Source organism: Bombina bombina, chromosome 9, assembly GCF_027579735.1.
Source record: "Bombina bombina isolate aBomBom1 chromosome 9, aBomBom1.pri, whole genome shotgun sequence".
NCBI lineage: Eukaryota > Metazoa > Chordata > Amphibia > Anura > Bombinatoridae > Bombina > Bombina bombina.
In genome coordinates, this window is record NC_069507.1 from 247,364,241 (window position 1) to 247,377,515 (window position 13,275).

At 37.7% G+C, this 13,275-nt stretch overlaps 1 protein-coding gene across 1 annotated transcript in view; it reads left to right on the forward strand.

The window, feature by feature from the left end:
* The window catches only part of CFAP58 (cilia and flagella associated protein 58), a 121,940-nt gene that overhangs the window by 84,916 nt on the left and 23,749 nt on the right, over positions 1–13,275 (forward strand). Inside the window, exon 14 of the mRNA XM_053693000.1 lies at positions 8,915–9,026. Within this exon, the coding sequence (XP_053548975.1) occupies positions 8,915–9,026 (112 nt within the window). The remainder of the gene's footprint in view (positions 1–8,914; positions 9,027–13,275) is intronic.

Below are 13,275 nucleotides of genomic sequence, written 5' to 3' on the forward strand. Positions count from 1 at the left end.
TTACAATAAATCTAACTAAAAATTTATATTATTAACTAAATAATTCCTATTTAAAACTAAATACTTACCTATAAAATAAACCCTAAGCTAGCTACAATATAACTAATAGTTACATTGTAGCTAGCTTAGGGTTTATTTTTATTTTACAGGCAAGTTTGTATTTATTTTAACTAGGTAGAATAGTTATTAAATAGTTATTAACTATTTAATAACTACCTAGCTAAAATAAATACAAAAGTACCTGTAAAATAAAACCTAACCTAAGTTACAATAACACCTAACACTACACTACAATTAAATAAATTAACTAAATTAACAACAATTAAATAAATTAAATTAAATTAGCTAAAGTACAAAACCCCCCCCACTAAATTACAGAAAATAATAAACAAATTACAAGATATTTAAACTAATTACACCTAATCTAATAGCCCTATCAAAATAAAAAAGCCCCCCAAAATAAAAAAAACCCTAGCCTAAACTAAACTATCAATAGCCCTTAAAAGGGCCTTTTGCGGGGCATTGCCCCAAAGTAATCAGCTCTTTTACCTGTAAAAAAAATATATAAACACCCCCCCAACAGTAAAACCCACCACCCACAAAACCAACCCCCCAAATAAAATACTATCTAAAAAAAACTAAGCTCCCCATTGCTCTGAAAAGGGCATTTGGATGGGCATTGCCCTTAAAAGGGTAGTTAGCTGTTTTGCGGCCCAAACCCTAATCTAAAAAATAAAACCCACCCAATACACCCTTAAAAAACCTAACACTAACCCCCTGAAGATCGACTTACTGTTCTGAAGACCGGACATCCATCTTCAAGGAAGCGGCAGAAGTCTTCATCCAACCGGGCCGAAGTCCTCAACGAAGCCGGGAGAAGTCTTCATCCAAGCCGGGCAAAGTGGTCCTCCAGACGGGCAGAAGTCTTCATCCAGACGGCATCTTCTATCTTCATCCATCCGACGCAGAGCGGCTCCACCTTCAAGACATCCGACGCGGAGCATCCTGTTCAAACAAAGTCTTCTTACTGAATGACGGTTCCTTTAAAGGGACAGTCTAGTCAAAACTAAACTTTCATGATTCAGATAGGGCATGCAATTTTAAACAACTTTCCAATTTAATTTTATCATCAAATTTGCTTTGTTCCCTTGGTGGTGTTTTTGAAAAGCTAAACCTAGCTAGGCTCAAACTGATTTCTAAACAGTTGAAAACCGCCTCCTAGCTCAGAGCATTTTGAAAGTTTTTCACAGTTAGACTGTGCTAGTTCACATGTGTCATATAGATAACATTGTGCTCACTCCCGTGAAGTTATTTGGGAGTCTTCACTGATTGACTACACTGCATGTCTGTCAAAGGCACTTAGATAAGGAGGTTGTCTGCAAAGGCTTAGATACAAGTTAATCACAGAGGTAAAAAGTATATTAATATAACTGTGTTGGTTATGCAAAAACAGGGAATGGGTAATAAAGGGATTATCTATCTTTTTAAATAAGAAAAATGTTGGTGTAGACTGTCACTTTAAGTGACGTCATCCAAGATGGCGTCCCTTAGATTCTGATTGGCTGATAGAATTCTATCAGCCAATCGTAATTAAGGTAGAAAAAATCCTATTGGCTGATGCAATCAGCCAATAGGATTGAGCTTGCATTCTATTGGCTGTTCCAATCAGCCAATAGAATGTGAGCTCAATCCTATTGGCTGATTGGATCAGCCAATAGGATTGAACTTCAATCCTATTGGCTGATTGCATCAGCCAATAGGATTTTTTCTACCTTAATTCCGATTGGCTGATAGAATTCTATCAGCCAATCGGAATCTAAGGGACGCCATCTTGGATGACGTCACTTAAAGGAACCGTCATTCAGTAAGAAGACGAAAGAACTACAAATTGAAGACTTCTGCCCGTCTGGAGGACCACTTCGCCCGGCTTGGATGAAGACTTCTCCCGGCTTTGTTGAGGACTTTGGCCCGGTTGGATGAAGACTTCTGCCGCTTCCTTGAGGATGGATATCCAGTCTTCAGAACTGTAAGTCGATCTTCAGGGGGTTAGTGTTAGTTTTTTTTAAGGGTGTATTGGGTGGGTTTTATTTTTTAGATTAAGGTTTGTGCCGCAAAACAGCTAACTGCCCTTTTAAGGGCAATGCCCATCCAAATGCCCTTTTCAGGGCAATGGGGAGCTTAGGTTTTTTTAGATAGTATTTTATTTGGGGGGTTGGTTGTGTGGGTGGTGGGTTTTACTGTTGGGGGGGTTGTTTGTATTCTTTCTTTACAGGTAAAAGAGCTGATTACTTTGGGGCAATGCCCCGCAAAAGGCCCTTTTAAGGGCTATTGATAGTTTAGTTTAGGCTAGGGTTTTTTTTATTTTGGGGGGGCTTTTTTTTATTTTGATAGGGCTATTAGATTAAGTGTAATTAGTTTAAATATCTTGTAATTTGTTTATTATTTTATGTAATTTAGTGTTTTTTTTGTACTTTAGCTAATTTCATTTAATTTATTTAATTGTTTTTAATTTAGTTAATTTATTTAATTGTAGGGTTAGGTTAGGTGCTATTGTAACTTAGGTTAGGTTTTATTTTACAGGTACTTTTGTATTTATTTTAGCTAGGTAGTTATTAAATAGTTAATAAATATTTACTAACTAGTCTACCTAGTTAAAATAAATACAAACTTGCCTGTAAAATAAAAATAAACCCTAAGATAGATACAATGTAACTATTAGTTATATTATAGCTAGCTTAGGGTTTATTTTATACGTAAGTATTTAGTTTTAAATAGGAATTATTTAGGTAACAATATTAATTTTTATTTAGATTTATTGTAATTATATTTAAGTTAGGGGGTGTTAGGGTTAGGGTTAGACTTAGGTTTAGGGGTTAATACATTTAGTATAGTGGCGGCGACGTTGGGGGCAGCAGATTAGGGGTTAATAAATGTAGGTAGGTGGCGGCGATGTTAGGGACGGCAGATTAGGGGTTAATAATATTTAACTAGTGTTTGTGAGGCGGGAGTGCGGCGGTTTAGGGGTTAATATGTTTATTATAGTGTTTATTATAGTTGCGGCGATGTCCGGAGCGGCAGATTAGGGGTTAAAAATTTTATTATAGTGTTTGCGATGCGGGAGGGCCTTGGTTTAGGGGTTAATAGGTAGTTTATGGGTGTTAGTGTACTTTTTAGCACTTTAGTTATGAGTTTTATGCTACGGCGTTGTACCATAAAACTCTTAACTACAGATTTTTAAATGCGTTAGGACTCTTGACGGGGTAGGGTGTACCGCTCACTTTTTGGCCTCCCAGGATAGACTCGTAATACTGGCGCTATGGAAGTCCCATAGAAAAAAGACTTTACGAAGTTTACATAAGTCGTTTTGCGGTAAGGCCAAAGAAGTGTGCGGTGCCCCTAAACCTGCAAGACTCGTAATAGCAGCGGGCGTAAAAAAGCAGCGTTAGGACCTCTTCACGCTGTTTTTTTACCTTAACGCACAACTCGTAATCTAGCCGTAAGATTACACATAGGATAGACATTGTGGAGAAGAACAAAAGTTTAAACCATAACCGTCTCTTGAGATAATCGACAGACGTTATGCATAGTTGTATTAATCAATCTTATAAATTTGACCAGTTTTGATGATGGGAAGAAGGAAGTATTGTCCTTAGACTAATGTGAAACAAATCGCCATAGCTTTATTTAGTAGTTAGTTATTAGCTATTAAATCAACAGATTTATATGCAGTGCAGTCAAGTGATTTAAATGTTATTTATTTTTGTACTTTTCACTAAATGAAAACCGTATGTGCTTATTTAACATGTGAATGGAACATGCAGTAAAAGCAGTCGAGAAACTCCGCTCAAAACAGACAAAAACGTGTTTTCAACAGGTCTAAGATGTAGGACATTGTTTCTCAACCGGGGTACTCAAGTACCCCCAACAGGCCAGGTTTTCATTATAGCTGAAACAGTGCACAGGTGAAATAATCAGCTGATGAGTGAGAGCAGGTTAGTAACCATAGTTAAAGATCAGCTGATTACTTCACCTTTGCTTTAGTTCAGGTATAATGAAAACCTGGCCTGTTAGGGGTAATTGAGGACCGCTGTTGAGAAACACTGATGTAGGATATCAAACATCAAAAAATCTAAACACATTTTCTTATTGATTAGATTAGCGGGGTGGAACTGTACCATGCACAATATACATATAGAGGCTTTATTCAAAGACCAAGCTTTAGATCAGTTGTGTCTAAACGGCAGATCAGTAAATGAACCAATAGATCACTTAGCGCTGACCAGATTTCCCTCTCAGCCAGTAGTGGTAGTTAGGGTTTAAAGGGACAGTACATGCTGTGTAATTACAGTTGTCTTCTGCAGCAGTGGGTATGTCTGAATATGTTTCAAATGCATTAATACCGTGTTTGTCGTTGTTTGCCCTACTCACTGCTTGTCTTAATTGGAGGAGCCAATCCAGACTTGTTATCGGCATAGTCACAGCTAGCCACGGTCATTATATTAGCAAAATCACCATTGTTTTGCAGTTTCTTATCTGATCATAGGAGAAAAGGGAGTCTAATAGTGCGCTTGGTGGTGAGATATCAGACTCCTTACAATAGAATAGATCCTTTGTTTTATTCAAAAGAGTTGAAAAAAGAAAGGTGGTAGTAAGGGCGCTCAGAGCTTAAGATATCTGTAAGGATTATATAAAACAGGTTATCCTCAAGTGTACATCATTTATAGAGAACTATTAATGAAGAGTACAGATGTGAGTCATATATATAAAATATTTATTGACTAGAAAACAATTTAAGCTAAAATTAAGGACGTCTCCCTTGGTACATTATTGTAAGAGCATATAGATTAAAATCTAAAAATTCAATGATATATAGATAAGTTCCGCAAAATGGTAATAGCACCAAAAACTGTAGCACAAAGGATTGTTTTAAACCACAGAAAATGTTCTGCACAGCATAAAACACAATTGTGATTATTATGATTATGATAGTACCGGTACCTCAAATGACATAAAAACAAATGCAATATAAAGCAGGTATTAAAAACGATGTAGGAGAGATTTAGTTTGTTGTAACTCTGTTTTGAACTTCATACGAGGTTATAGTTCATAAGGGAGTACAGAGCATTAAGAAGGTAATGTTGGGTTCAAATGTCAATCACTAACAGCTTTCAAATCACTCTTATATAGAGTATTATTCTGGTTGGACAATATCAGATTGGTACCTTAATCTTCTATGATCCTGGAGAGGAGATATCCCATGTGTGTTGCGGTCTGGTTACCTGTGAGTTCACCCCTCGTGACTTCGGGGTCTGACGTCACGGATGACACTACGGGGACTCGTCCTAGGCCAAACAACTGAAACTGTCAGATTTTCGTAGGGGAAAGTGATCCGCTCCTCCACTCCTTGTTGTGAACGGAAACTTTCAAAGTAATGCTGTATAATATATGCCTGCCCTTAGTGCTATGCACGCAAGCTGTATGTTATTGCAAATGCAGATGAAATTGCAATTTAAGTAGTTCATAAAACAACCCGGGTTGAAAGAGTTTCAAAGCAGTGGTCAATCCTTGGTTAGTAGAGGGTGTATGGTTACTATATTCAACACGTTTCACTCTTTGCAAGAGCTTTATCATTTATCAAGAATAAATAGCCCATACTCTTATCCCTCTTTTAAAGGGGCAGCTCAATCCTCATTGGTTGATCCTTCAATCATCTGATTTAAGGTGGTATTTTTGTTGTTCTATATGCTCTGTTACTCCAATATGTCATAAATGAAGTTTAAATTCATTAGTCCTTTGATGTTAGTTAATTCCAGAAGCTTATACAATAAGACATTTAATAGTTTGGTAGGTGAATATTTCCAATTAAACATACAGAATTTTTTTAAAGGTCTATACAAAAATCAGCCTAATTAGGCATAGTGATAGCATAATTAACCCTTTAGGGTATATTGTGATAATAGATAATGCAAATCGATACAGAATTAAAGTGTGAACAAAATTAATAAAGACTGCAAATAGTCTGCATGTAAGAAGGATATTTGCAGTTAAACATACAGTGTTTATGTAGAAAGGTCTATAAAATCAGCCTACCTAGGCATAGCGATACTAAAATAAACCCATTAGGTTATATTATAATATTAGATCTAAGAACACTAAAAAAGTTAAGTGTGAACAAAATTAATAAAGACTATATATAGTCTATATGTGAGGAGAATATTTCATCTGTGCACATTTTACTATCTAATCTAAAAGAAATGGTGATAAATCTAACTCTGAATTTAAGCCCTTGGGGAATAGAGTATCATATTTATAGATTAACTCAGCTTCCTTAATTAAACGTTTTTTTTTTAACATCTCCACCTCTCCAGTGTTTTTTTATCTTTTGAATACCCCAATAGGAAATATCCTTAGTTTTACCTTTATGTACCATTTTAAAGTGCTTATATAAATGTGTATCTTCAACCCCCTTCTCAATATTCCGTAAATGTTCTCCAATCCTCTCCCTGATGGCTCTCTTCTGTATCGATTTGTATTATCTATTATCACAATATACCCTAACGGGTTAATTATGCTATCACTATGCCCAATTAGGCTGATTTTTGTATAGACCTTTAAAAAAATACTGTATGTTTAATTGGAAATATTCACCTACCAAACTATTAAATGTCTTATTGTATAAGCTTCTGGAATTAACTAACATCAAAGGACTAATGAATTTAAACTTCATTTGTGACATATTGGAGTAACAGAGCATATAGGACAACAAAAATACCACCTTAAATCAGATGATTGAAGGATCAACCAATGAGGATTGAGCTGCCCCTTTAAAAGAGGGATACAAGTATGGGTTATTTATTCTTGATAAAGCTCTTGCAAAGAGTGAAACGCGTTGAATATAGTGACCATACACTCTACTAACCAAGGATTGACCACTGCTTTGAAACTCTTTCAACCCGGGTTGTTTTATGAACTACTTAAATTGCAATTTCATCTGCATTTGCAATGACATACAGCTTGCGTGCATAGCACTAAGGGCAGGCATATATTATACAGCATTTCTTTAAAAGTCTCCGTTCACAACAAGGAGTGGAGGAGCGGATCACTTTCCCCTACGAAAATCTGTCAGATTCGGTTGGTTGGACTAGGACGAGCCCGCGTAGTGTCATCCGTGACGTCAGATGCCGAAGTCACGAGGGGTGAACTCACGGGTAACCAGACCGCAACACACACGGGATATCTCCTCTCCAGGATCATAGAAGATTAAGGTACCATTCTGATATTGTCCAACCAGAATAATACTCTATATGAGAGTGGTATGAAAGCTGTTAGTGATTGACATTTGAACCCAACATTACCTTCTTAATGCTCTGTACTCCCTTATGAACTATAACCTCGTATGAAGTTCAAAACAGAGTTACAACAAACTAAATCTCTCCTACATCGTTTTTAATACCTGCTTTATATTGCATTTGTTTTTATGTCATTTGAGGTACCGGTACTATCATAATAATCACTATTGTGTTTTATGCTGTGCAGAACATTTTCTGTGGTTTAAAACAATCCTTTGTGCTACAGTTTTTTGTGCTATTACCATTTTGCGGAACTTATCTATATATCATTGAATTTTTAGATTTTAATCTATATGCTCTTACAATAATGTACCAAGGGAGACGTCCCTAATTTTAGCTTAAATTGTTTTCTAGTCAATAAATATTTTATATATATGACTCACATCTGTACTCTTCATTAATAGTTCTCTATAAATGATGTACACTTGAGGATAACTTGTTTTATATAATCTTTACAGATATCTTAAGCTCTGAGCGCCCTTACTACCACCTTTCTTTTTTCTTATCTGATCATGTCTGCTAAAGCCAATAAGGGACAGATATGTGGCAGGGTTAGGCTTGTAAAGTCTGCCATGTGCCTGTACAGTTGTCAGAATCATTTTCAGACTTACATTTCCAAGTGGGGGCAAAATAAATAATACAGTTATATTGCAAAGTAGTTTTACTACACATAATGAAGCATGTTATATCGAAATCTCACAGCGTTTACTTTCCCTTTAAGTTAAAAGTACTGTAAAGATGTGTTTTGCGCAGATGCATTTGGCGCCACTACAGTGACCTCTATTGAGAAATATTAGTCCTTGTGTTAATGAAGATCAGTTTGTGCACAAGCTCAGATGATGCTTACATTGAGCACATGCTTAAAGGGATACTAAACTCACATTTTTTTCTTTCATGATTAAGATAGAGCAGCAATTTTAAGCAACTTTATAATTTACTCCTTTTATCAATTTGTATTCGTTCTCTTGATATCTTTAGTTGAAAAGCAGGAATTTAAGCTTACTAGCCGGACCATTTTTTGTTCAGTACCTGGGTAGCGCTTGCTGATTGGTGGCCAAATGTAGCCAGGGGCGGCTCCTAAGCTTACATTCCTGCTTTTCAAATAAAGATACCAAGAGAATGAAGGAAAATTGATAATAGGAGTAAATCATGAAATAAATAATTTGGGTTTCATATCCCTTTAAGTAGATTACACTGACAAACTGCACAACAATGGGCACACTTGTGTTAGATAAATTAGTTATCTTGGTATTTTCTAAAGTTGTCAAATAGATTTTAAATCCAGGTGATGCAGTTCTCACGGGAATTCATATCGATTGCAATGGAGCCCTTTATTATTTTACGAGTTTACTTTATCATGAAACAGTTAATAGCGTAGCTGTGATAAAATAAACCACAAGTAATTACGTTTTCTCAAGAGATAAAGCATTACAGCAGCTGGTAAATCGCAGACAATATCTGTGCGCAGGTTGTGTCGATTGTGTTTTGTTTTTGACTGCGTTGGTCGCATCTGCACCATAAACAATTTTTTTGTTTGTCTGACTATAATTGATTGTGTCACACAGGCGTGAGGTGTATCACATGCAGAGAGAGCTACTGAAGGAGAGGACCCGCTGCCGAGCTTTGGAAGAGGAGCTGGAGAACCCGATGAATGTGCACAGATGGCGAAAGCTGGAGGTAACTGTGTTTATGAAAACGAGAATAATGTATCTGCAAACGTTTCTTAGGGTACAGAAAAACAAAATATTCTTTTAAACCATATTCATGAACGCAGTAAACACCTTTTGTATAGATGACTCTCACTGGGCTAGATTCACTAAAGCTTGTGTATAGAAGAAACTGCTAATGTCATTTCCCACACAGAGTTTATAAAGGGTAGAATTCTACTGATTGTTTTGTCGCTCACTTAGCAGCTTTCACTACATTCCGGGATGACCGGGTTTTATTCATTTAGCACTTGGCATTTTCTATTTAAAGGGACAGTAAAGTAAAAACAAATTGGATAGTACATGACATTTTAAACAACTTTGTAATTTACTTCTATTACCAATTTAGCTTAATTATCTTGCAATCATTTCTTAAAGAGTAATCTTAGGTGAGCTCAAGAGACTGCACACGTATTTAGTCTTATGGCAGCAGTGTTTGCATCAATGAAATACAAAGGGGCATATTTAACAAATGTCTGTCGGACCTGATCCGACAGTGCGGATCAGGTCCGACAGACATCGCTGAATGCGGAGAGCAATACGCTCTCCGTATTCAGCATTGCACCAGCAGCTCACAAGAGCTGCTGGTGCAACGCTGCCCCCTGCAGACTCACGGCCAATGGGCCGCCAGCAGGCGTTGTCAATTAACCTGATCGTACTCGATCGGGTTGAATTCCGGCAATGTCTGTCCTCCTGCTTAGAGCAGGCGGACAGGGTTATGGAGCAGCGGTCTTTAGACCGCTGCTTCATAACTGCTGTTTCTGGCGAGTCTGAAGACTCGCCAGAAACACGGGCCCGCAAGCTCCATTCGGAGCTTGATAAATGGGCCCCATAGTAGCAAACGTCTGCCATAGAGTGCTAAAGAAACGTGCATGCTCCTAAGCTCGTCAGTATTTTTTTGTTTTCTTTAAATTTTGCTGGTGCATTCATTTGGATTTTCGGTTTGCTCATCTCTATACAATTTCTCTTTGAAATCAGCAGTGAATATAAAAATAAATAAATCTGTACCTTTAAATGATGTACATGAACAACGATCTGTGAATCTATTATTGCAGATCAGTGTGTAAATAACCTTTGAGCACCAGTGCCTGTTTACCGTCATCCATCCCTTTGTGTAAGGTTTTAGTTAAGCACGAGCAGCTAGACAGTAGATGTACCAGCCTTTCTTTCGCTCATTCGGCTGTAATTTAGAGGCTATGGGGCCGAATTATCAAGCTCTGAATGGAGCTGCTCTATAACCTGTCTGCCTGCTCTGAGGCGGCAGACAGAAATCAACCCGATCGAATACGATAGGGTTGATTGACACTATTTGCTATCCGCCGATAGGCCGCTAATCTGCAGGGGGCGGTATTGCACAAGCAGTTCTGGTGAACTGCTTGTGCAATGATAAATGCCGACAGCGTATGCTGTCGGCATTTATCGATGTGCAGCGGACATGATATGCTACATCGTATCATGTCCGCTCGCACTTATAAATATGCCCCTATGGATTCTGTAACAAAGACTCCATAGGCTCATATCTATCATACTGATAGATAAACTGAGACCTTATTCTCTAAATTCTAGCTTTATGGGCGTGCCTTGCTTAAAGTGTATGAAGATGATGATACAGCATCTGATTGGCTGTACGGCTCACCTTGTCTCACCTTATAAAAAGCATCACACCCAGTGATGAGATTCTGAAATTTTAGGAACGGGTTCTCTAAATTCTCTATAATACAAAATCTATACACTTTCTAAATTTTAGAAACAGGTTCTTAAGAACTGGTGAGAACAGGCTAAATCCCACCACTAATCACACCCCAGAGCAAATAGAGTGTAGACAGGCACCGGAGCTGGTGCCGATTGGTAATTTACACATTGGCATCTACTTATCAAGCCGTCAACTTACTTGCATTCAACGGCACCAATACGCTTGCCTAAGATCGCCTAACATCGCTGCCGCGGACCTGAATATGCTCTCCAAAGTTACCAAAAAAGCTGTTAAAAAGCCGTGCACCAAGTACGGGACGATGAGCAGCGGACTGTTGTTAACTAACAGTCATCGATCTCGCTGCTCTTCGGCTTTTTCCCAGCTTTATTGATAAAGTTATTAACCCCTAAACCGCTGCTCCCGGAGCCCACCGCTACTCTACTAAATGTATTAATCCCTAAACAGCCGCTCACGGACCCCGCCGCAACGAAATAAAGTGTTTAACCCCTAAACCGTCGCACGCGGAGCCCACCGCCATCTACATTATACTTATTAACCCCTAATCTGCCACCCCCTACTCCGCCGCTACCTACATTATACTTATTAACCCCTAATCTGCCCCCCCTACATCGCTGCCACCTACCTACATTTATTAACCCCTAATCTGCCGCCCCCAACGTTGCCGCCACTATATTAAAATTTATTAACCCCTAAACCTAAGTCTAACCCTAACACCCCCTAACTTAAATATAATTTAAATAAGTCTAAATAAAATTACTATCATTAACTAAATTATTCCTATTTAAAACTAAATACTTACCTATAGAATAAACCCTAAGCTAGCTACAATATAACTAATAGTTACATTGTATCTAGCTTAGGGTTTATTTTTATTTTACAGGCAAGTTTGTATTTATTTTAACTAGGTAGAATAGTTACTAAATAGTTATTAACTATTTGCTAACTACCTAGTTACAATAAATACAAATTTACCTGTAAAATAAAACCTAACCTAAATTACACTAACACCTAACACTACACTATAATTAAATTAATTCCCTAAATTAAATACAATTAAATAAAATTATCTAAAGTACAAAAACAAACACTAAATTACAGAAAATAATAAACAAATTACAAGATTTTAAAACTAATTACACCTAATCTAATCCCCAAAACAAAATAAAAAAGCCCCCCCAAAATAAAAAAAGCCCTACTCTACACTAAATTACAAACAGCCCTTAAAAGAGCCTTTTGAGGGGCATTGCCCCAAAGTAATCAGCTCTTTTACCTGTAAAAAAAAGTACAAATCCCCCCCCCCCAACATTAAAGCCCACCACCCACACAACCAACCCTACTCTAAAACCCACCCAATACCCCCTTAAAAAAACCTAACACTAACCCCTTGAAGATCACCTTACCGGAAGAAGTCTTCACCCAACTGGGCCGAAGTCCTCAACAAAGCCGGCAGAAGTGGTCCTCCAGACGGGCAGAAGTCTTCATCCAGACGGCATCTTCTATCTTCATCCATCCGGTGCGGATCGGCTCTATCTTCTAGACATCCGACTTGGAGCATCCTCTTCATCCGACGTCTTCTTGAATAATGACGGTTCCTTTAATTGACGTCATCCAAGATGGCGTCCCTTCAATTCCGATTGGCTGATAGAATTCTATCAGCCAATCAGAATTAAGGTAGGAAAAATCCTGATTGGAACAGCCAATAGAATACAAGCTCAATCCTATTGGCTGATTGCATCAGCCAATAGGATTTTTCCTACCTTAATTCCGATTGGCTGATAGAATTCTATCAGCCAATCGGAATTGAAGGGACGCCATCTTGGATGACGTCACTTAAAGGAACTGTCATTGTTCAAGAAGACGTCGGATGAAGAGGATGCTCCAAGTCGGATGTCTAGAAGATAGAGCCGAGCCGCACCGGATGGATGAAGATAGAAGATGCCGTCTGGATGAAGACTTCTGCCCGTCTGGAGGACCACTTCTGCCCTTCTGGAGGACCACTTCTGCCGGCTACGTTGAGGACTTCGGCCCGGTTGGGTGAAGACTTCTCCCGGTAAGGTGATCTTCAAGGGGTTAGTGTTAGGTTTTTTTAAGGGGGTATTGGGTGGGTTTTAGAGTAGGGTTGGTTGTGTGGGTGGTGGGTTTTGATGTTGGGGGGGGATTTGTACTTTTTTTTACAGGTAAAAGAGCTGATTACTTTGGGGCAATGCCCTGCAAATTTGTAATTTAGTGTAGGGTAGGGCTTTTTTTTTATTTTGGGGGGCTTTTATATTTTGTTAGAGGAATTAGATTAGGTGTAATTAGTTTACAAATCTTGTAATTTGTTTATTATTTTCTGTAATTTAGTGTTTTTTTTTTGTACTTTTAATAATTTAATTTAATTTAGGGAATTAATTTAATTATAGTGTAGTGTTAGTGTAACTTAGGTTAGGTTTTATTTTACAGGTAAATTTGTATTTATTTTAACTAGGTAGTTAGTAAATAGTTAATAACTATTTAGTAACTATTC